Genomic DNA, 23,183 nt, shown 5'->3' with positions numbered 1-23,183 from the left:
AACAGGAATCCAAGCAGGTATCCAAGCAGGTCCCTGACCTAGGATGCAACATATGGAAAAAAAAAACCCTCTTATTTTGGCTAATTCTAAGGTAGGAAAATTCCTTCACAGTCCATTTAAAAACAAACAAAAAATCCCCCAAGATCTCCTGAAAGGAGTTGCCAAAGCACTCTGAGAATACTAGCACTGTATTAATTATCTAAGTGGTAGAAGCTCTTACTCTAAACATAGGCCAGTCTTAAAGGACTGCTGCAGTATTGCCCTTACTGGCTGGCTCATGTCGTGAGTTCTTGCTCACCTCTAAAGGGAAACCTTGAAAGAGTCTTATTTTTCACAAATTATAACAATAATGAAGCAAGCTGAGACATTTTCAGAAATAATCACGCTAAGATGGTGTTTTGACATTCATTTTTGTTTTGATGACCAGGATCTGGAAGGATAACACGGTGTTCTGTGTTTGTTTTTTAAATTGTTTTAGCTTTAGTTGGTCCCATTTTCCTCCGTTTTGTGGAAGTCTGACTTGTATTTTGGCTGATGAAAGGCATTTTTTGAAGATGCCTCTCACGCACAAAAAGTTACTTTTTTGTGTGTGTGTCCTAGTTAGACTAAATGCCGGGACCAGGGGGAGGAGCACTGAATGACGTATTTCAGAGACTTTCATCTTGCCATGTCTTGCGATTACGCAGGCAAAGAGCATGGATAGCTGCAGACAGAGCAAAGCAAGTTGAAGAGTTCTGGCAACGAAAGAGAGAAGCCATGGAAAACAAAGCTCGAGCAGAGGGACACATGGTATGGAATCTGGTCTTCCTATGCATATATTACTGTTTGAGCATGTTTTATGAATCTTTGGAGTAGTATCATAACTGTGAAATACTGACTAAATATTTTCCTAAGTATTAAAAAAACAAAAAGAGAATGGGAGGTAGGTTTTTTTCACTTTGTTACCGATTTTATTAAAATGTAACAGTTGTACAATGCATTTCTCATGACTGTAAATTTATTAACGAAGGAAATTTTTTTTTGCATGTGTCTAACTTGAGATTGTGAATTTTAGAACATTCATTTACATTCTTTTCATAGCTTTAAAGTTTTTGTCAAAATTAAACTACTATTCAATAGCTTGAAACTAAAATTAAGTTTGATAAAACCAATATGACTAATGGTCAGATACAGTTCTGTGTTTTACAAAAACATTCCGCTTATTGGAAGGTATTATAGCGGCATCTCTCTGTTAAGATTGATGCTTCTAAAACCTTTACTCCTTAGAGATTAACTAGTGGGCAATGTCATGAAATGTTCTTTGTTCTTTATGCTTGCAGTTCTGAATTCAGTATTCCTTTAGGAAGCTTATTTTGCAGTAAAGATGTCTTGAAAGTGACTCATTTGCACTAGACTTGGTGTGGTTGAGCTGTGTATTTTGATGAAGTGGAAAGTTTTGCTTTTTGAGTGCTTCTCCATGCTATTCATGTACAACCAAATCACAGTATCGCTGTTCCCTGCTGAAATGACTGACTTTGCTGGCATTGCAGTGAGATGAGACCAACTGCAGATTTACAGAAGCATCTCCTGAGTTCTGTCTGAATATCAGGTCATGATTTACAGGCAGGTCTTTGTTTCAGGGATTATTTCACTTCCAGTAAGCAATTCTTAGATACTTTGATTCACTGCTTGGAGGGTGAAGTATCCTTACGAATAGTCTGTATGTTTTAAGGCATGAATCTTCCACTTCAAAACTATGGTTCTATTTTTAAAACCTCCAAGACCAGTAAGTAATTTTGAAAATATGAACAATTCGTGTTAAGACTGCCTCTTCTTAGTAGTCTTCATCAATACGTGCTTCCATTTTGTTCTTGATATTGTTGGGCATTAAGATAAATCTATGAGATCAATTAGTGCAAGATACTCAAGTATTCAAGCTAATGTTTCTCAGGTTTCTTTAATGTATTCAACTGAGCCCAAATGTGCTGCCGTAATAAGACAGGGCGGTTACTGAATGGTTGTAAAAGTACCTTCCAGGTGCTTAATACTTGTAACTCAAAGCCAGGGTTCCAAACTCATGTATTATCATTTGCTGTTGATAGAAGTTCTCAGCAGCCTCCTTCTACTTGGCAGGAAAACAGTTTGACCATCTGGCAGTAGCTCTCATATATGGATAGAACTGTTGTCCAGACCTTGAAGATTTGAGAGGAGAAATCAGTAGGAATCATCAACTAATGTGCAGCTCTTTGTCATATAGGGAATTGTAAGCTAAATGACTTGCACTGATTTATCCAACTTCTGTTAAATATGGTTTTATCCAGCTTCTATTAAATATAGTTGCTGTCGTTTTTAATTTTCAGGTGATAGTCTAAAGTTTGATTCAGTAGTTGAGTTGATACTTTCAGTCATCTCTTCTTTCAGATGGCCATTGACCTAATTTGCTACTTCACTGTAGCTGTGTGGCCTTACAAAGCATTGCCTCCTGGCCCTTGAAAATTTTAATGTAAGCAGAGGAGTACAAGTTCACAATCTACAGAAAGAAAATCGTTTCTCAAAAATCTTGCTTCCAGTTTCTTTCTTGTTTAAGAGCAGTGATATAAATCTTGTTCAGTTTGATGAAAACACCTAAACTGTCTTAAATGCTAGAATGAAGAGAAATGAGATGACTTGAATAGTGCCAGTTAGCTTTTGTAAATCTCAGGACTATGTATTAAAAACTTCAGAATAAACCCAAATATTTTCAGAAAAGGTGAATATGGAAAAATACTTTCCATTTTGTAGGTCTTAATGCTCAAGCTGAAATGAGACTTCATGGATTCCACAGGAATGTATGTTACTTTTTATCCACAGGATAATTCCTGTAATTTGTTCTCTGATCCCCCAGTTACTAAACCACAAAAGTGCAGAAATGTGCTATTTCCTTGAGTTACTGATTTTCGCTCAATGTGAGACTATTTAGCCAGAATATTTGACTCTCTATCAAGAACTTAACTAGTATTTAATTACAACAGTTCTCTACACTCAAGCTTGGGAAGGCTAAAGCCCTGTTATTTCAGAAGGCAGAAGGTCCATGTAACTCTTACGTGTATGTTTACTGTCTTTACTGTACGTTGAGTCAACAAATCAAGATATTTTTAACCTGTTCAGCAGAGGCTTATGGTGTATCATAAACAAAATACTTTGAATAGTTTGGATTTTAATCCAAGTAGGAAGCATGGAGTTGAATGATTCTTGTTTTGCATTGGACTTTCTTAAAGGTTGAATCTTCTTGGTGAGAGTTAAGACACTGAGTACACCCCACTAACCAACACTATCCAATAGGAATGCATACATATTAGGCATTTCGCATGGCTTATTAGATGTAATATATTTTTAAGTATTTTATTAGGTTTTTGATTTTGCTACTTGTAGTATATGTTTTTAAAAGTCTACATTGTGGAAAAAGCTTAATCTAAGAACATATAAAGATTACACTTTTATTTTAGGCTTGGCTCAACAGTGGCAAAAGAAGTGCCAACTGTGTGCCCCAGATGTAGAAAAATTCATCCCCATCAAAATTTAGGCTTTCTGACATAACAGAAGGTTAGAATTGCAGGGAGAAAGCAATTATATTCTTAAAGCTCTAGTCTGTGTCTTTGGTTACTCAGGATTTTTAGTTACTACAGTCATGTTTCATGTAGATGGAAAAAGGTTATCCATTAACCTCAGAACATCTGCAGATCATTCATGGGTTTGGTTTCTTAAAAGTGAACAATTATTGGATAAAGCAGTCAATTTTATCGCCCCAGCCACCTTAAATGTGATACCATTAAATGGCAAACAGGGTACACTGCAAAACGTGGCTGATATCTATGGAGGCAGGTCCATTTCTGCAAGAGGAAGGAAATCCAGAAACAAGGAGGAAGAGGTATGCTTGCTGCATGCTTCCCACTTTGCTCATCACACAAATGGCACTATTTTGACCCTAACTGTGGCTAGTTTCCCTGCATGGTTCATCTGTGTAACAAAATAAAAGGACTTTATAAATTCCTAGGAAATAATTTACTGTGTAAAGTGCTACAGTTTGGATGTGTTTGTTGTTGTGTGGGGGTTTTTTTAATAATCAAAATAATAGTTATCTACATCACTTTATTTCAGAGGTTTTTGAATGTGCATAAATATAGATATGAGTCTGTATATCTTAGTCCTGTTGTGATAAGTATAACAATTTTAGCTTTCAATGACATAAAATGTAATGAAAGCTTAATATTGAGCAACGTACATTCCAGTTTATTTTCACTAGATGAGAGTTTTTCTAGAGATTAGTAAATCCTGATACAGTAATAGTAATAGTGTTGGTAGTTTTTTTTCATCCATCTTATTTTCTTGTGGAATATTATATATTTTAAATTAACTATAGTGGAGACAGTTTCAGTAGAACTGAAGTTTATTTTCTTTCTTTGCCTTAGGAGTACTTGGCAAGATTAAGACAGATCCGGCTACAAAACTTCAATGAACGTCAACAGATTAGAGCAAAACTTCGTGGAGAGAAGGTTAGTTTGAAGAATAATCTTAAATACTTGAGGAAATTGGTTGTGGTATGTATTCTTTTATCCCTGTGGGAAGACTTTTCTCATAATCAGTTTATATGTAGAGAAGTATCTTTGACATTTAATTCTTTCCACAGTTCGTGAACTTCCATCTTCCAGAATATGCAGCTTCAGTGCCTGTAAGCTAACAATGTTTTAAAAACAAGACGACAAGTTACATCTCAGTTTGATACGTAAATTTCTCAACATGCACTAGAATGTTTATATTTGTTTGAGTTTGGTTATAGCAGCTTCTCCAGAATTCAGTTTTTGACAGTGCTTACACGGAATATGCATAGTGTGTATAAAAGTTGGAAATCACTGGCATAAGCTCGGTTTGAATCAATACACCTTTTTTAAACATAACTTTTCCAAAATATGTTTGTAATACAACAAAACCAAAATAATATGTTCTTGATATAGATCCAGAATGAACACTCCTTAAGGTGTCAAATGAATAATCCAAGGCACACAATCCATTTACTTGTTTAAAAAAAGTTTCATATGAGAGGCAATCTATGTTGTAAATAAGTTCTGGAGTTTGTTTCCATCTTGTCATTAACCTACTGGGTGGTCTTGTAGTCCTGTCTGTTCTTCCCCTTTCTGTCCCTTTGTCTTAATAGAGTGAGTTTCTTCAAGTGATTACCTGTTTATATACTCACATTGTTTAAAATCAGAGAAATGTTTCTGGCCTGTCTCACCCTTTCAGACTCCATAGTAGGTATATTTCAGGCATCTTAGGTCTAGTGAGTGAACATACAAGGCAAGAGCATGCCCGCTGTCACAAGTTTTCCTTGGACCACCTTCCCAGCTAAACAGAGTTCTATGCTCTAGCTTTTGGGTTCTTTTTTCTTAATGCTGAAGTACTACTATTTTTTTTAACCTTTTTTCTATATTAGTTACTTCCTTTGAATTGTTTTATTTATTTTGTTTAACCTTGATTGTGTCTCTGGTGAGACAAAAGAGAGACAAATTCAATCTCTTGATTGAGGTGCAAAACTTGAGTGCATTGAAGAGGAACCTGTGCCCCTTTAAATCTAAAATGGATGATGCAGAGCAGAAGTTAGGTATGTTTCTATCTGAGACAACTTTATAAGATGTGCTAGTGACTAAGTCTGGCATGGGACCAACAAACCTAAGTTTGTCTTAAGGGGTATGAGGAAAATCAAGGTCTTGTGAGTCTATAAAGTTGCTGTAGGGGCTGGTCAGAGACGTTTATCAGTAGTGCTGACTCATAAAATGTGAAGTTGCTGCACCATAGGCCTATGCTTTCTTAATTATATCTGGTGCTAATTTCACTCATAGCTTTTGTCTTCTCTGGGCTTCAAAACTGCTGCAGTGGGGCTAGTCATCTCCACACGCAGCCCTACAAAATCTTACTGTGTATCCTCAGTACTCTTAAAATACTGACAACAGTGCTAAAATGTTACTAAGTGCAGAGCCATTGCTGTGCTGTTCCTTTCAGTTTGTTTCACTGAGCAACTTCAGTACTTCCTTTCAAAATTAGGACCATCCATGCTTTACCTGCAATATGGTTAAATGCAGAAGTAAACCTTTTCTCTAGAGGCCAAGGCTGCTTGTGCTAGTAAAACCAAACAAAAGTAGTTAGGGTGACCATGACATTAATTCTCTGTATGGATTGTTAGGCGCATTAGGAATCTAACTTCTTTTCCTAGTGGCTGTGCCTTAACTGGAGCAGTGCTATATGCCTCAGGGGGTATGGCAGCTACAAACACAGAATAGATCAATATTTTTTCCAGGAAGTAGGGCTAAACTAATTTTCAGAATTCAGAGATGAAGTCTTAAGATGCTTTTTCTTGATGACCTCTGATGCAAACTTGGTGTGGAGGTTCTTCTTCTGGAGGAATGCCATTTCAGACCAAATCTTGTCACTGATATGTTTATTTACTTATCTTAATTAAAAATTTTATGCCTATCACTACTGCATAATATCCTATACTGCGTAATATCCTATTTTATGCACTATAGATGGATAGATATATTAATTTGTTTGCCTGTGAAGAGTGTCAGATTATTTTTCTAAGGTTTTCCATCTCTAGTGTTCTTTCTAGTTGTACTTTCACTTTAAAACTTACCTAAAATTCTTATCTGTGTCTTGCCAAATTCTTTCTAATTATATTATTTTTCTTATACTGCAAGTAGCCTACTAAATAGGCCTTTTAAATAGTTCATTTTAACTACAAGATCTGCACAAGTTGGTCACGAACAATAAAATACTCCAATCAGAAAGTTTTTGCATAGCTCTGTTGGTCTTCTGTAAATAGAAATATGCAGAGACCGTGGAAAGAAGTAAGAGAGATTGAAGCCCAGAGATTTCAGGGGTAGACATTAATATATTCTTACTTGTTACCATTTGCCCCCGCAAGCCGGTTGCAACTTATTTGGAGCACATGCAGTGGAAGAAACTGGAACTCTAGAGCATCAAACATTCATTGTATACCTTACCTGCACAGTATGTGACAGTGATAAGGGGAGGCAGGTGAAAGCTCAGGTTTTTTGGGTCACTTCCCTTGCAACAATAGGCACATTACTTTTCTTCCTGGCTTGCAACAGCTTCGTGTCTTTTAAAATTAAAACCAAACCAAACAAAAACAACACCAAAAAAACCAACACAAAAAGAACCCAAACCCAGCCAACCAACCACAAACCCCTGCAAATCTCAAAGATGAAATTTTGTCCAAGTAAGCATTACATTTGAATGAGTTACCTAGTGAAGTTATGACTCGTATTAGTCATACAGTCAGTCTAAATGATCCAAGTAGTCACTTAAGTCATGTACCTTTTAAATACATGAATTAATGTTAATTCTCTAAGAACTCTTACTTTGCAGAATGAAGCTGCCAATTCTGATGGTCAAGAATCAAGCGAGGAAGCAGAACTGAAACGCAAAAAGATAGAAGTGCAGAAGGTAATTGTGGGAAGGGAGGAGATGGAACTTACTGTTTTCAGATATCTTTCATATCATGAAGTGTCTTACATTTCATTTTGCTATCAATACTTTGTTCACACACCCACAAGAAGAGGTTTTTATTTTAACCATACTGAGGTAACAACTCTGTTTTATCTCAGTAATTTTAAAGTAAATTGTGACATAGCATAGCAAGACAAGGATTTTTCTTACTGCTACCTTTGACATGTATTTCTAGGTTAGCTTTAGACCCAAAGGCAATTTGGTATCACTAAAATACCGTTTTGCCTTATCTTAAAACTAGAAGTGAAACAGCAACTGAAGCTTTCTGTGTTTATGTTGAGTAAGTTTGTAAAGTTTAAACTGAATATTTCGTGATTAATGCATTTGGCTTCAAATTTAGAGATTCTAATTTTACACTGCTGTTTAAGATTACTACATACACTAAAAATATAAGCATACAAATCAAGAACTGTAAATTTTGAGGAGCTGCCATTACTTTCAACATAGAAGATCAGTTATTATACTTATGTGGTGATTTTGATTGTCAGTGGAGTCTTCCCTTCAGAGTTATACAGTAATAAGTGAGAGAAAGGAATATGAAGTAATCCAAAATATTTCTTTTTAAAATGTTTAACGGAATGGCGTACTAATGCTTTTTATGATTTTAAGTTGGTCTTTGGTTGGCTTTTTTACTGTAGGCCCAAGCAAATGCTCGAGCTGCAGTTCTGAAAGAACAGTTAGAGCGAAAGAGAAAGGAAGCGTATGAAAGAGAGAGAAGAGCCTGGGAAGAACATGTAAGAAAATGAATCTGTTACATATGCCCAAAGTATGGAGCGCTGTCTTTGCATAACTAAAATCCTATGCTGTGATTTTTCAGGCTTAGATAATTTTGTCTTCTGAAACTGAGGAGAGCATCTGTCAGCCAGAATTCCCTCATTAGAAGCCTAATCTTAGGTATACTTGAGTGAAGAATTTGGTTGAAAAGTTTAAGAACATCATAGCTAAGCATTATTAAGATCACCTTAAGTATCTTATTAATGATCTGTAACTTACTAGACTGTACTTAATCTTCTTTTGCTTCTGTGTGCAGTGGAGTGACAAGTCCAGCTAGTTATATATTGCTACAAAACCCAGAATGTTCTGAAGCTGATAAGCGGGAAGTAGCTCACGTATGCAGTTGTATTACTGTCCTTTTCTAAGGTTTACAGGAGCTTAATTGATAATACTGTGTTTAATGTGCAAAGTTTTAATTAGACTTTTTTTGTTGTTTTTAATTTGAATCCATACAGCTAATAGCGAAAGGGGTAAAGAATCCTAATGTGCCTTTTAACGTGGGAGCTACAGAACACAGTCCTGTGCATGGACCACAAGAGCTTGGAGCAGCTCTTCCTAAGCCACAGCTTCCAATGAAGCCCAGTACACCCAGTACACCAGTCATCTCCATGACTTCTGCTTTGAAGGAAGTGGGTGTGGTAGGTACTTTTGCTAAGAGCTTGAAATTAATGATAAAAAACCAATAAAAGCTGATTTGAAAAAGGATTTTTAGAAGAATGAGTAGAAGAGAGGAAAAAATCATTAAGGATGCTTGTTGCTCATAATTAAGGAAAGGGAAAAAAATAAAGTGAAAAGAAACCAAAACTTGGGAGCTGTTGAAATACATCTGTGCGCTGAAACTCAAACTCAGTCAGTTTTGAACAAAATGGCTTATGAACGCCAGGCTGCAAGTTCAGTTTTGATCAAGGCAGTCATGATTAGTGGAAGAAGACATCAACTAACCAGCATTTTCATCAGCCTCTTCAAGTGGGAAGTTAAGGAGTTTGTAGCCTGATGGAAGTGAGAAAATTAATTTTGAGCAATAGGACTATTCATTCTTGTTTGCAGTGAGTTTGAAAGTATATGCTGAATAGAAGAGAGAATATAAAGTTGAAGATACTTGAATCTAATAGTGTTGTCTCTTGTTGTCTATAATAGTATTAGAAGCTTCCTAATTTCTATCTTCTGTGATCTTGGGTCCTGATACTGTAAATGCTCACACGTGTACCTCGACTACCACCATTTGATTTAAGTAACATTTGTGAAACTAAACATATGAATGAGTTATTGCACAATTTGAGTTTTCAGCAGAACCTGTGTTAATTTGAATGCTAACTTTAGTGGGTTTTCCTAATCTGTTTCTGGATTTCAGTGGGATTATATACTCTGTACAACCCTGCAGGTCTTGACCATAGGGAATATAGTGAAACTTAATGCTACGTACTGTACGTAAAATGTAATACACTGAAATATGTTGGTTGATAGATCGAAAAATATACAAATTGTTTTGACAAATACTTAAATCATTGCCTTTTTTTTTCCACATGGATAGTTTGTCTTAGACTAGTACAAGATGGTAACTGTGACTGACAAAAAGTAAGCACCTGGAGCAATAAGAATTGGACAAGATGAGCCTTGTACACAAAGATTATAAGTTCTACGTTTTTGCCTTCAATATTTAGTTTGATTATTTTATATATCACTGAAGTTGTCTCTTCTTCCTTCTACTTTTCTTTACAGGTGCTCCTTGACTCTGTCCTCACAACTTTTTTTTTACTCATTTCTAGCATTGGCATTGGGTAGCATTTTCCTGTAGAGGTCATGTCTAGCTTTATCTCTACGTGTTTTGTGCTCTGGACTTTCACTTGTCTGCTTAAACTGTGTCTGATTTGTTGCTCACCACTGTCAGTGAACAGTTCAAAGATGGAAGCTGCCCTTGAAACTCTTGTGTTTAGGAAGCCCCATAAAAACAGAAATATCACACATTCTGTTTCAGTCTGTCTGCAGTTGTCATTTAAAAGGTTTTAAAGGTGATTTTTCATTATTACATCTGTTAATATTCTCAAGATTATTTTTTTCTGACATACTCTTCTACATTGTGTTTCTTGCTTCTTGGACATAAAGGAAGAAAATGTAACTGCTATCCATGAAGCTGAGGAGGAAATAAAAAAGCCAGATGTTGCAATGCAAGTATGTCGTCTTGTATTCAGTTTCATCGATTTTCTTTTAAGAAAGGTACTATTCTGCCTTTCTTAAGGTAAAATACCATTGCCTTTACCAATATATATTGGCTCTTATTTTAGAATAAAAGAGAAATACTGAGAAGATTAAATCAAAATCTTAAAGCTCAAGAAGATGAAAAAGGGAAAAAGGAGTATAAAGATACCTCTGAATCAGCTGGGTCTGAAGATGGTAAGGAGCAACAAGGCGGCGACCATCCACTTCTAGGAGATCGCAAGAAATGGGAATCTGCAGCGTCTGAGTTGGTGGTTCCTCTAGCTCAGTTATCAATGGAAGATTCTCTCTCTGGAACAGACCGTAAGTGCTTTTTTTTTTTTTCCTTTTGTTACAGTGATATTAGTAGGTCAGTTCACCACATGTAGTGTCTGTTTTTGTAAAGCAAGTACTCTTTATTACTATTGTCTTGTTATCAGTTTTGTGTCATCTGCTTCTAAAAAACAGGTGGTTATGTATTCCCTTGGATAAGTAATAAGATAATTAAATGGACTGCAGGAGATCCAACAAATAATTTCTGAATTTCAGCAAATAGTTACTTAACTAAATGCATGGTTCCTTTCTTTGAACTTTCTCTGTGAGTGTCTTTAAAAAGGCACTAGTTTAACAGAAAGAATAAAAAGTACTTAAGATCTATGAAAGTTTCTCATTTGACTTAAATCCTTTTATATTATCTGTAGAACAATAAAAACTGAGGGTTTTCTCAGTTTACTTCTGTTAATTTTACTGTGTCCTGTTTAACTTTTTCCTTTTTTTTAATCAAAATTGTCTATTCAAATTTTCTACCTGCCTTCTCTTGTATTTTGGGTGACAGACCTTTTTCCCTGTTTCTGTGTGTCTTATCAAGGGTGTATTCCACATTGTAGAAAGAAAAAATCATTGAGAATGTGACAGACTTACTTCATACATACACAGCTAGGATGTTTGAAGACCAAGAAACTTACTCTTTTCCTCTGTTCTTCTTTGTTGCTTTATATCCTCTGTTTTTCTTGGAGAAAGAAATAACAGAAACAAATATCAAAGGATAGCAGAACAAGAGACTGTCTAGTTTCCCATTTCAGGTAAAAATAAGACCACTCATGCCAGTTTAAAACATTTTTTCATACTGTTTGCTTTTGGAGTGCTGGAATTGCTGAAAAGATCTGCTATTAATTTGCAGATGTTAACTGGCATTGAATAACTCCTATTATTAAATGGAATTGGCAGAAGAAAGACTCTGGACTTTAGGGCACAGTCTTTAAGCCATCGAACTTGGAGTGAGGTGACATGAGTTCTGGCTTTGTAATTCTTAGTTTTGTGGAGGTTGGTTGGTTGTTTATTATATAGAAAGTGAACAAAAGATTCTAATTTCTAATAGTATCTGTATTTCTGTTTGCATCCCAACAGGTCAAACTCTGGGGGAAGTAATTAAGTTAGATATTGGCGAACCTCACAGGAAAGTGTGGGGCAAAAGCCCTACTGATTCAGTCTTGAAGATCCTAGGAGAAGCAGAGTTGCAGCTGCAAACTGACTTACTTGAGGAACTAGACGTAGTAAATGGTGAGCACAGCTGGTAATTATCTGCACTGCAAAGTGTAGGAAATGCCAGATGGCCAGTTTGTCTACTGAGAACAATTTTGAAGTCATAGAAGCATATATTCTATCCTCACTTTTGCTTTCCACTTCTGGGTGTTGCCTCAGTTCTAAATGTTTGAAATGTCAGCACAAACTGATGCTGGTGGACACCAAAATACTTCAGACTTAGTGGTATTAAACTTAGAGGGACGTGCTGAAAGGGAAGGATCTTATTGGGGTGGTTTTTTTTTTAAGTCTCAGACTCTGCTTATTGATAGAAACAAGTCTGTTTTTAAAAAGGGTGTCACCAACTGAATAGTGTATTAGATAGGTCCTATAGCCTTCTTGTTAGTATGAGACCAACCATATCAGGGGATTTTGTCTGGTCAGCTGTTGCTTTTTTTTCTGCCCTTTCCAAGAAAAAAAGGACTTTACCATTACTACTAACTTATACTTGGAATAAATGTTATGTAGCAAGTAGAATTCAGTTAATATTTCTAGCTTTTCATAGTAGTTATAATAAGACTTTTCCATTCTGTTTTCCTTTAAAGAAACAAAAATTCTCAACTTACCTTGTAGCCACGTTGTAGTTTATTATCAAACTGTGTCAAAGCACTGTTCAAATAATAGACTAATTCTGTGTTAGGTACTGGAGAAGTTCTTGAAGGAGATCACCAGTCCTCATCAGAGAAGGAAGAGAAAGCTTCTGCTGCTGCTGGAGCTCAGTCTTCAGTGCCAGTTGGTGTCACAGAGGCTGACGTGACTATACCAGAAGAATCTCAACGAGCTGGACCTACTCAGATGCAAAGCAAACCTCTTATGCTAGACGGTAAGTAATTTCAGTAGTAATTCTAATTACAATCTGTTTTCCAATTCAGTGAGGGAAGTAATGATTCTGTATATTTTATATCTTCCCATAAGTAATGTGCAATTCTTTCTTAACACCTTTTAGGTAAGACCAAGTGCTTTCCATGCCTGTGTTGTAATTTGATTTGCTAATATATTTTGTAAATTCCTAGAAACATTTTTTATGTATTTGTAGAAAACTCTCTAGAATACAAGTGGAATTCTAAAATCCTTCAAATTGTTGGATTTTTGTTTGTTTCTCCTCATCAGCTGTGCTGGAATCTTTTCCTCTGCATGCTACCAGCACCCTGCTGACACATCAGGGAATGTTACTGAGGTTTTTAGAAGACTTAGTTCATTGGAGCTTGAACATACTTTCCTTGTATCAGAAATAAACTTTTAGCTCTGGGGTTACAAAACTTTGGTTGTTTCTGAAAAATGCAGAAAATTATTAAAGCTGAAGGGTTTAAGTGTAATCTTAATATGTATAGTCTCTCTTGTCTTCTTGTTTGTTTTTGTTTGTTTTGGATTCATTTTTAATGAGGTGTATGACTTAAATTTAGAGCCTGATGATTTGGAAGCAGAGATGTTGGAAGAAACAGAAGATAAAAAGCACCAGAGTAAGAACAGGAAGGAATTTCCAATCACTGTTAATGAAGTGTGGGTAAAAGAGAAAGAGGATAAGTAAGTACACTTTTCTACTGATTCCTCTCTCCAGTTCAGACAACTAGCCTTAATCTAGTAGGGCTTAGATACACCAGTTAAAATGTTAAGCTTAGCTAAAGCTTCGTTGCTTGTCTGCCATATTAGTTTTACTGTAGACTAATGACTATTTTTACATGGTGTTTCCTATGGATGTGGTATCTTATAATAGGGCACAACATTACAGAAAACCTGAGGCACCTTCTGAGAAACTAGTGCCTGATGAGGTGCAACCACAAAGGGAAGCTCCAGAAGGTCAGTCAAAGTCTGTTTTGTTTTGTGCTTGAACCATCCTATCTCACTTCTTCACTAGCCCCAAAAGAGCAAGTATTCCATTTTCATTTTCTTTTTTAGTTCATACTTCTAAAAAGCAAATTTCTGATGTATTAGGAAGACAAAATTGCAGGTGTTGTTCTTGCCGCTTGCAAAGAAAACATACAACAGCAGAGCTACACCATGTATAGATGAACAGGACAGTAACAGGACAGTGGTCCACACTGATACTTGAAAGGGAATGTCAAGTTTCTGAATGTTGCAACCTTTTAAAATGTCTATTTTAAACTATTTTAAACTATTTTATATTTAAACTATTTTAAATGTTACAAAATCTGATTATTTACTTTAAAATGCTACTTTGTTTATAGACATCTCAAATTAATATGCAGCTTGGATAAAAATTGTTTTAAGCAGCTGCTAATGATAATCCTTTATCTATAGCATAGAAGAACTTCTTGCTCTTGGAGGTCTTTGAAGTAACTTCAGAAGATCTGCGTATTTTAGAGTAGAATAGAAAATACACCTGCAATACTGTCAAGTGTTATTAGTGATACTATTGCATCTATTTATGGTTGGCTTATGCAAATTGAGGCTTTCTTCCTTTGGGCAAATTATGTTGAGGCAGCTTTGAAGAAATTTGGTACAAGGCAAGAAGCAACAGATGAAAATGGATGGTACTATTATTTCAGGCATGGACTGGATAGTGAGAAACTAGAAGGCATGAGAACAGAGGAGGCTATTGCTGAGGGCTGTATATTATCAGAAAGTTAAAATGGAAAAATTTCACAGTATAATATGTGTACTAAAATAATCCAAAGAGATTTCAATACTTCTACAGTGCTTTCTATTTTTCGCTTTAACTGTACAACAGAAATAATTAATTTTATTCCCTTTAGTTAACTTCTGCTTAAACGCTTGGGGCTTTTATTCTGTTAGGATTTGTAACAAACTTTCTTGTATCACTTCAGGAACTTGTTCCAGTGATCCTCTGCAACCTGAACCCTTATTCCAGAGGGTAATACAGCCCACAGCTGTGCCAAGAGCTTCACCAGTTCTGTCGGCTCAGTCTTCACAGGAGGAGCCTTTTGTACCTCGTTCACGTTCCATATCACCAGCAAAAACTAAAGGCAAAAGTTCATTGTTAATTGGACTTTCTACAGGGCTTTTTGATGCAAATGACCCAAAGGCAAGTTTAAAAGACTAAAAAGGAGTACTTGTTTTTCTATAGTGATATCATTCTTATTTTCTTATTGAGGCTGAATGAGGCCAGAACAGATGCCTAACTGTTGGAGCAAGTGTTTGTATTTGTCTAGCCCTGCCTGCCCTGCAGAGTGACTGCACCGTGTTCCTTGCATCAGCAGCACTTGGGCAGCAGTGAGGGTCTCTGGTTTCACCATTCTGTGTTCAGGTGTTTATGCAGGAATTCCAGCACTTCGCTCAAACATAACTGAGGGAGTTCCATGAGGAAGTTCTTAACTTTCCTTGACTGCTTTCTTGCTTTTGTACAGTTTTTCAGACTTACTGCTTCTTTGCCTTCATAAACACAAATGCGGACCAGAGCAGCAGAGGTACCTTGTCATTTCTGGTGACCAAGTGTTTTGGTTTTTTTCCTCTAGGATTTAACCAACTAGCACAGGTTTTGGCTGTGAAGCTGGAAGACTGCAGAAGAGTGAATGGAACTAAGTCCTTTCTTGAAGGCATATGTTTTGGTCCATAAGTGTTTATTTCAGAGTTGTTAATGCGGTACCAGACGAGCTCTAGATAATAGCAGAGAACTTGGAAAAAAGCGACCGATGTGGTGGTGTTACTGCTCAGTAGATTTGATGAAAGAAAGCAACAAATTCCCTTCCCGCATTTGATTGCATCAAGCAAACATTCAGTACTGCTTTGCAATATCTGCAAATGTAACTTTTTGGAATTTTCCAAATATTCCTCTGCTGCAGCTCTTGCCCAGAAGCTAAGGAAAACATTGGCAGGGAGCAGGGCAGAGAGAGTTAGTGTCCTGTCTGTAGGCAGGTCTGTATGCTAACAGGAGGAGGCTAATAGGAAAAGAAGCATTTTTCAAAACACCTGGAAACTTTCAGATGGGGTAGTCAGCCTTCTGATTGTTCCTTCACTTTGGTAGTAGCAGTCAAAAAGGGTGGTTACTCCTTCGATGGCAATAATATTCTGGCCGTATGCTGACAGAGAATTGATATTTGAGCATGTATTTGTATACAGTGTTCTGGTATAAATTGCACCTGAGGAACTGTTTCTTTTCATTAAATTTTAGAGATTTTCAGTAGGAGCAAACACGTAACATACATGTATTTAGAGCTCTGTTGAAGGAATATGAGGCTTGTTGGTAAAACATCTTAGTGCAGACTAGGTATTGTTTCTTGGTTTATTAATACTCTGGTGCATATTTAGTAATTTTCTGGGGTTCTTAAACTTCTTAAAATAGAGATCTGGTAGATCACTGAGCGGACAGTTACTTTGTTTCCATGTTGCTTTATTTCCATTGCAATATCTGTTGTAATTTGAACCTCTTTCTAACGCTGCTTGTAATGAACTTATTTCTAAAACTATGGAACTGCCTTGAAATATGCCATAAACAAATGTTACTGTTTTCAGTGACCAAACACAGAGAAAGAGTAAAATGTCAGTTTAGAAAATACTCCTTTGTTAGCTATTTAAATTGGTTCTAAGCTGTAAGTGATTAACATACATACATACATTGTAAACAGTTGCATATAATTTATCTACTGCAATGTTCCTTCTCGTTAGTCATCAAGGTAATAAACAAATTGGGACAAAACCAGGATCTGTATGTCAGCTGATGTTTGTAAAAGCTTTTCAATTACTCTTAACTTGTAAAGGCAGAAAGAATGGTTTCCTTTTAGCTGAGATACAAACTTCAAGATGTCAAATTTTCAACAATTGGAGTATCTGTGCTAGACACATTGTTATTCTGAAATTGCCCTTCAAATGAAAAACGACCAAACAAATCCCAGTTTGAAGTATTTTGTAACCTCTGACTGTCTTTAGTACTGCAACCAAACAGGCTTTCTCTTACCTTTGCAGATGTTAAGAACATGTTCACTTCCAGATCTTTATAAACTGTACAGAACTTTAGTTGATGTTCCCAGTGTAGCTGATGTGCAGCATCAACACAGTCTTGAAATAGATACGGAAGATGAGCAAGCCAAAGAAGGACCCTCGGACTCTGAGGATATGTGAGTATATCAAGTTTAGCAAGTATTTCAACAGGCATTTTAGATCAAGAATAGTTTTGGTTAGACACTTACAATTATACCCAGTATACCAGCATGGGGCTTTTACCTGAATTTGAAAAATTCTGTCTGGAATCACCATTTGCTTTGAGTCATGTTCCAGAGAATTGAGAAGCTAATGGGGGGTACTGTTTACGGCAGCTGTCTGAATTGCCTTTTGAAAAGCCATCCAAAACGCTATTCTGCCTGGCTTCTGCACGTTGCGTTCTCCTGAAGCAGATCAAATTTGATGGCCACCACTTTTATAGAAATAAAGATTCTTAAATATTTCCTGTCTTGGTATGTTCTGGTAATCTCACTCATCTATCTTCTCTGCTGTTGTATTGGGATGTCCTTCAAGTCCCACAAATTCTTTCAAAATTCGACCCTGGCTCTTGCCTGCAGCTTGGCTAGTCTGCAGGGATGAAACTATCTGGTGTATCTATTCTTACTTTTTATCTAGATTGGAAAAGCTGTAGTTGCCACGGTTCTGTAAGACTGCATGAATGCAAAGATTTTGAAATTACCTTACTAATAAAGTTGATTTGAGGTCCTATCAGCATCATCATATTTTTATGAAATGGTCTGGTATTTGCTTAGCTAATTTTTATTCCCTTTGTCTTGCATGATATAGTGGTGTCAGTGCTGTAATCATGTTGGACTGAGGACATAAATATTTGAATCATGTTGGACTGAGGACACAAATATTTGTCTCTTCACCCCCCGCCCCCCCTTTCCCTTCCAGCCACATTGGCTTTCCAGTTTGTTCGCTTAACAAAAGAAATAAGCTCGTTCTACAGGGTATGTCTTGTAAAGGATTAATTCTAAAATTATATATCAATTTCTTTTAGTCTGTTTGTGGAGGCAGATACAGATTTGCAGGAACTCCGGGCCTCAATGGAACAATTGCTTAGGGAGCAGCCTAGTGAGGAATTCAGTGAAGAGGAGGAGTCTACTTTAAAGGCCAATGTCATTGAATGCGTAACAAATGGTACAGAGCTGGATGAAGGAGATGAAAATAACCCCAGCAGTGAAAGTGCACTTAATGAAGAATGGCAGTCAGGTACAATTTCTGTTATGCCTGTTTTATAAGTTATTTATTGATGTTAACAATTAAAACATATAATAATGTTTTTACATTGTATACTTATAATGAAACAAAGCTCTAATTAATAGTTTTTGTACAGGAGTCTAAAAAATCAGATAATATGTAGGCTTCCTGAATGTTAAGATCAGCATCTAAGCAACAGTCAATGTTGCAAATTAAATGCTGGCTATTTGTTAGGCAGTGATTATAAGTCACTCTTTTTCTAGCTGTCTAAAACTTGTGTTCAGGGAAGATCAAAGACTGTGCACATCATATGTTTTGAATAATTCATGACTGCAATGAAAGACTGAAAAAGAAATAGCAATTGACATCACTGGAGTATCTGGGATCCAGCTTACATTACAATTAAGTAATTTAAGAGGCAGTTGTTAACCTTGTCCTTAGCCCAAAATAGCTATTAATGCTGTCAAACTAAAATGAGACAGAAAAATTTCTTACTGCTTTTAGCATTTAATATTAGCTCTACATAATGGTATCTTGAAGTCACAGTTCTATTTTTTTTAAATTCTGGTTGATATATCAAGTATTTTACTACTGTTGTAAAATAGTGAGCATGTAGAAATGTAGGTATAAAAAGATTAAAAAAACAATAACTAATCTAAAGCACAGCTTTTGTGTAACTTTTGTTTATTGAAGACAAACAAATTGGAAATCTGGAATATACCTGTAATATATGATCTATATAATACATTCCAAGATGTATCTTAAGGTAGACTAAGCCTAGGTAATCCCATCTTCTGTCATTTCTTGTGACAACACTGATGTTATACACTGATAACATACAGTACTGTCCGCTTCTGTGATTCTGTTGTTGCAAGCATCACGGTATTTGGTGTCAGTGTCTCACCTTCTCGATCCATGGTACTGCATCAGAATTGCAGGTTTCATTGTTGGGGCGGGAGGAAGGCCTTCAAAACTCTGGGGAGCAGGTGGAACTTGAAAACAAATCGATTAAAGGATTTAGAAGTTTCATCTGTACAGGATTAGAAGTCAACTAATGAGTTTTTAACCCATATACAACTTCAATGATATCTTTTTATTTGATGCGACTGTTGATACAGGATTTTGTCAGGATTATACCTTACATTAGTCATGTATAGGAACTGAAAGTAGTAGAGTTCTGATACTAACTCACAAAATCTGTGACCTACCGGGTAATATTTGTTTTTTAAGGATGTAATAATATAAGCCCTGAAATCTAAAAAGTTGTCTGTTTTTCCCTGGGTAGATAACTCCTTTCATAATTCAAGTATTTATTAAGGGAAGTATTTTTCCTGGCCAAAAGCAGTTTGCATTTTATGATAGGATTTTACATAGGGATTCTATCTTATACTTTTAAATAGATCGTTTTTTTGGTAAACTTACCTAGTGTTTGACTGTTACAAATCTATTTGTAAGGTTTCTGTAGCCTATAAGCAAAATCATCTTGATTTCTCTCACGTACTGCATCGATAGGCATACTGAATTTTCTACGCAAAGGAGATGTGTTCATAAAAGAATGAGGGACTTCGTAGCTAAATTAGTACTGCGTTCTTTTAGACTTCCTCCACGGAATGAGATGCATCTCAGTGCAGAAATTAAATAACTGATTCTTAATGTACACGTCCTTATTTTCTGCTAGATGACAGCTTCTTCATTAGGGAGCTCTTTTCCCTAGCGTGGGACAGCTGCTGACCCCTGCAGCAGTTCCACCCCAGAAACGGGGGGGGATGGTTCAATGGAACTTGACCTACTAACATTGGGTTTTAGAGGAGAGGGCTAGAAGTTTCCCATTTGGGATTCAGAATTTCTTTGCTATCAAGAAAGGGACTGTTCTTGTTCCCTTGCAGGTTGTTCCAAACATCTGCCAACATGGCCTAGTGCTCCTGAGCTTACCTGCATTTTTTTAGAAGTCTATGGCTTTCAAGTTTAGAGACAGGGAAGCACCATTAGGACAGACAGAAAATTGAGAGGTTTTTACTGTTGTTTTGTTTCTTTATAGATAATAGTGATGGAGAGATTGCCAGTGAATGTGAAGAATGCGATAGTATCTTCAGCCATTTGGAAGAGCTGAGATACAACCTGGAGCAGGAAATAGGCTTTGATAAATTCATTGAAGTTTATGAGAAAATAAAGGTTTGTGGAATATTTTAACAGAAAAGTACCTAGGGCTGTTTACTGTGCCAGTAACTAATCATATTGTGTCACTAGAATCAATGCTTGTTTCTTTTGTCTTTTATCCTCGTTCGGTCCCCATGTGTTGCCTGATCTAGTTGAGAGGCGCCCCTGCCCATGACAAGGGAGGTTGGACTAGGTGATCTCTAAGGTCCTTTCCAGCCTAGGCCATCCTATGATTCTGTTTTGACATGCTAAAATATTAACAGGGAAAATACCATGCCACTGAATTCAAGAGGAAGACTGAGGGTTTAACCATGAATTGCATTTAATATATTTGAACTATTTCATTCTATGCCCATTTTAATTTTGGCAACATGAATTGTCCTTTCTCCCAGGCTATACATGAAGATGAAGACGAAAATATTGATATTTGTTCAACCATAGTTCACAATATTCTTGGAAACGAACACAAGCACCTGTATGCCAAAATCCTTCACCTAGTGATGGCAGATGGAGCCTACCAAGAAGGTAATCTCACTGGGTCCTGGCTTGTCTCACGTTCCTTCTTGGTCACAAACAATAAGTTCTAATATACTTTTAAAACATACCTGTGTTTTGTTGCATCAACTGGCTAAATTGATAAAGTTATATTTTATTCACAAGGGATATTTGTATTTCCGCAACAAAACATGGCAAACTTTGATTAAGCATGCAAACCCCCCGATTTAACAGGATGTACATATGCACTCAACTGCAACAAGAGTTGTCTTACGAAAGGTGCAGCATAATTATTCAATTTCTCTAAAACAATTACATGGATTGGGAAGATGGAAGGCTAGAACAATTTTTTTGTTAATTCTGAGAGAGATATCTTGAGAATTAGTGAATTTTTAGCTAAAATAATATTGTTCTTTCCAAAACCCTACTTTCAGTGGGTTGCAGTATCACTGCCTTTCTGAAAAGAAAATTTTCATGTGGCTCTTTATCAAAAATTGTTACTTCTGAGAAGAAATGGATGTGCAGGTACCATCTGTCTTAGTTTTCAGGTGGCTCAGTGATACATGAAGAGAGTTTCTCTCACTTGGGAGCCCTGCCTGGCTTAGCAGAGATGCTGAGGCACACAGAGTTCCTAGATCTTCCAGAGTCATGCTGTGAAATACCACAGAGACCACTATCAATGAGAAATGGCTTGGGGATTGTTTGGGGTTTTTTGTTCCTATCTCAAAAATTTAACTGCAGTTATGTGATTTTAGATTTCTAACGATGAAAGTCTTTACTGGAGAGAAAAATACAAACCTGAAATTTCAATTATTTTTAGAGAAATCAGAAGAAATATATATATATATATATAATGTGTGCAGTGATCACTAATGTATTTCAATTTTAAAAAAATACTCTAAGGCATGTTAACTAATGCATCTTTTAAATTCTTATACAAATACGTTGCAATAGCAGTGAGTAAAGGGTCAAATAAGATTACAGCTTTCTATGATTTTTAAATATAAATGCTGGGGGCAGGGAAAAGTCATAAAAAAAGAGTTCTAAAACCACAGTAATTAAAAAGAAGTGATACATATTACAGTTTGCCAGTTTTTCTTTGCTACTGATAGAGAACCCCTCAGTAAGAATGACCAGTACCATGCTGGTTTAATGCTATTTTATAGAAGTATGATAGAAATGTGACTGAAGAAATACTTTTTTTTTTTAATCACAAATTTACTGGTTTTATGATGGAATCGGAAGCATATATTGTAGCAGTTCCTTTTTCAAGTGGCCAAAGAACTGACAATATAGAACAAGAAGAAAATGGTAACTATAAGTGTTACCAATTTATTTTCCTTCCCACTTTCCCTTAAAGATATTTTAAAACTAGTGCTAAAAGGCTCAAATGACAATTTGCTGAAATGTTGGCATACAAATTGTAAGCTGTTGTCTGAGTGAATCCTCTTAAAATGATCCAGCTTTCATCTTGCAAACTGCTGATTAATAAGTGGCTATTTTTAACAGCTTCAGTTCTAATTCTGCATTTTACAAATCTGTGGTAGCATACAAAAATGTAAAAATAAGTAGTTCTTTATGTTTCAGACATTTAAAGTACATGTAGTACTTTAGTCCTAAGGTACATTTAAAGTAGTTCTTTAAATTTCAGACATTTAAAGAAAAAATCCTATGCTAATAAAGGTGAAGAGACGACAAGTGACAGAAGCACGTTTGTGAGCTGCTGTGTCAAAAGTTTTATACTCTTCATATAAGACAAGTTAAAAAATTTTGTATTGCTCTTTATGGAGAGGATTGTTCTAACTGCAGCAGGCAACTTGAGATGAAACTGTCTTAAATTCACTAATGCAAGAAAGATGACCTGGTCTTCAGTATTTGTACACCATGTATTCAAGGCAGTTTTGCTAACAGTCCCCTCATTGGTGACTGATTCAGTGTATTCTTGTATTATTGCTTACCAAAATGTTGTTTCTAATTTTGTAGTTTTGCAACTCCAGCTTGATTTTGTCTGTGTGTGTGTTTGTGGCTTCTTTTCACCCTGTCTCTCCCTCTCTCCTGCTTTTTACAGATAATGATGAATAAACCTGACTCAGGAAATTCCTTAATGCTGCACATCAGCATTTGAAGTCTGCACAGCTAAATAACAAATTGTAGTAGAGAATGTGACATGGGGCAAGAGAAGCAGGACTTCAAAAAAGAATGTTGATTGTATGGAAAAGAGAAGAAACATGTCTTTTAAAACTGAGATACCTGTACACTTCTCTTGTGTGTACTTGTATATGTGTTCATTAAGTATTAGATGCCTAAACTTAAAAAAACCCAAA

General features: G+C 36.1%; 1 protein-coding gene across 1 annotated transcript in view; it reads left to right on the top strand.

Annotated features, from left to right (window-relative positions):
• The window catches only part of NEK1 (NIMA-related kinase 1), a gene marked incomplete at its 3' end in the record, with an annotated part of 40,079 nt that extends 19,190 nt beyond the window's left edge, over window positions 1-20,889 (top strand). Inside the window, exons 17-33 of the mRNA XM_009878158.1 lie at window positions 687-789; window positions 3,803-3,886; window positions 4,428-4,511; window positions 7,399-7,476; window positions 8,178-8,273; window positions 8,769-8,951; window positions 10,417-10,482; window positions 10,596-10,830; window positions 11,914-12,066; window positions 12,728-12,910; window positions 13,491-13,611; window positions 13,802-13,884; window positions 14,874-15,091; window positions 16,969-17,120; window positions 18,008-18,219; window positions 20,246-20,379; window positions 20,757-20,889. Coding sequence (XP_009876460.1) covers window positions 687-789; window positions 3,803-3,886; window positions 4,428-4,511; window positions 7,399-7,476; window positions 8,178-8,273; window positions 8,769-8,951; window positions 10,417-10,482; window positions 10,596-10,830; window positions 11,914-12,066; window positions 12,728-12,910; window positions 13,491-13,611; window positions 13,802-13,884; window positions 14,874-15,091; window positions 16,969-17,120; window positions 18,008-18,219; window positions 20,246-20,379; window positions 20,757-20,889 — 2,318 coding nt within the window. The remainder of the gene's footprint in view (window positions 1-686; window positions 790-3,802; window positions 3,887-4,427; window positions 4,512-7,398; window positions 7,477-8,177; window positions 8,274-8,768; window positions 8,952-10,416; window positions 10,483-10,595; window positions 10,831-11,913; window positions 12,067-12,727; window positions 12,911-13,490; window positions 13,612-13,801; window positions 13,885-14,873; window positions 15,092-16,968; window positions 17,121-18,007; window positions 18,220-20,245; window positions 20,380-20,756) is intronic.
• Window positions 20,890-23,183: the final 2,294 nt, after the last annotated feature.

Source organism: Apaloderma vittatum, unplaced genomic scaffold (assembly GCF_000703405.1).
Source record: "Apaloderma vittatum isolate BGI_N311 unplaced genomic scaffold, ASM70340v1 scaffold18411, whole genome shotgun sequence".
NCBI lineage: Eukaryota > Metazoa > Chordata > Aves > Trogoniformes > Trogonidae > Apaloderma > Apaloderma vittatum.
The sequence above is the reverse complement of the archived record's forward strand: the minus strand, read 5'-3'. Positions and strand labels throughout refer to the sequence as shown.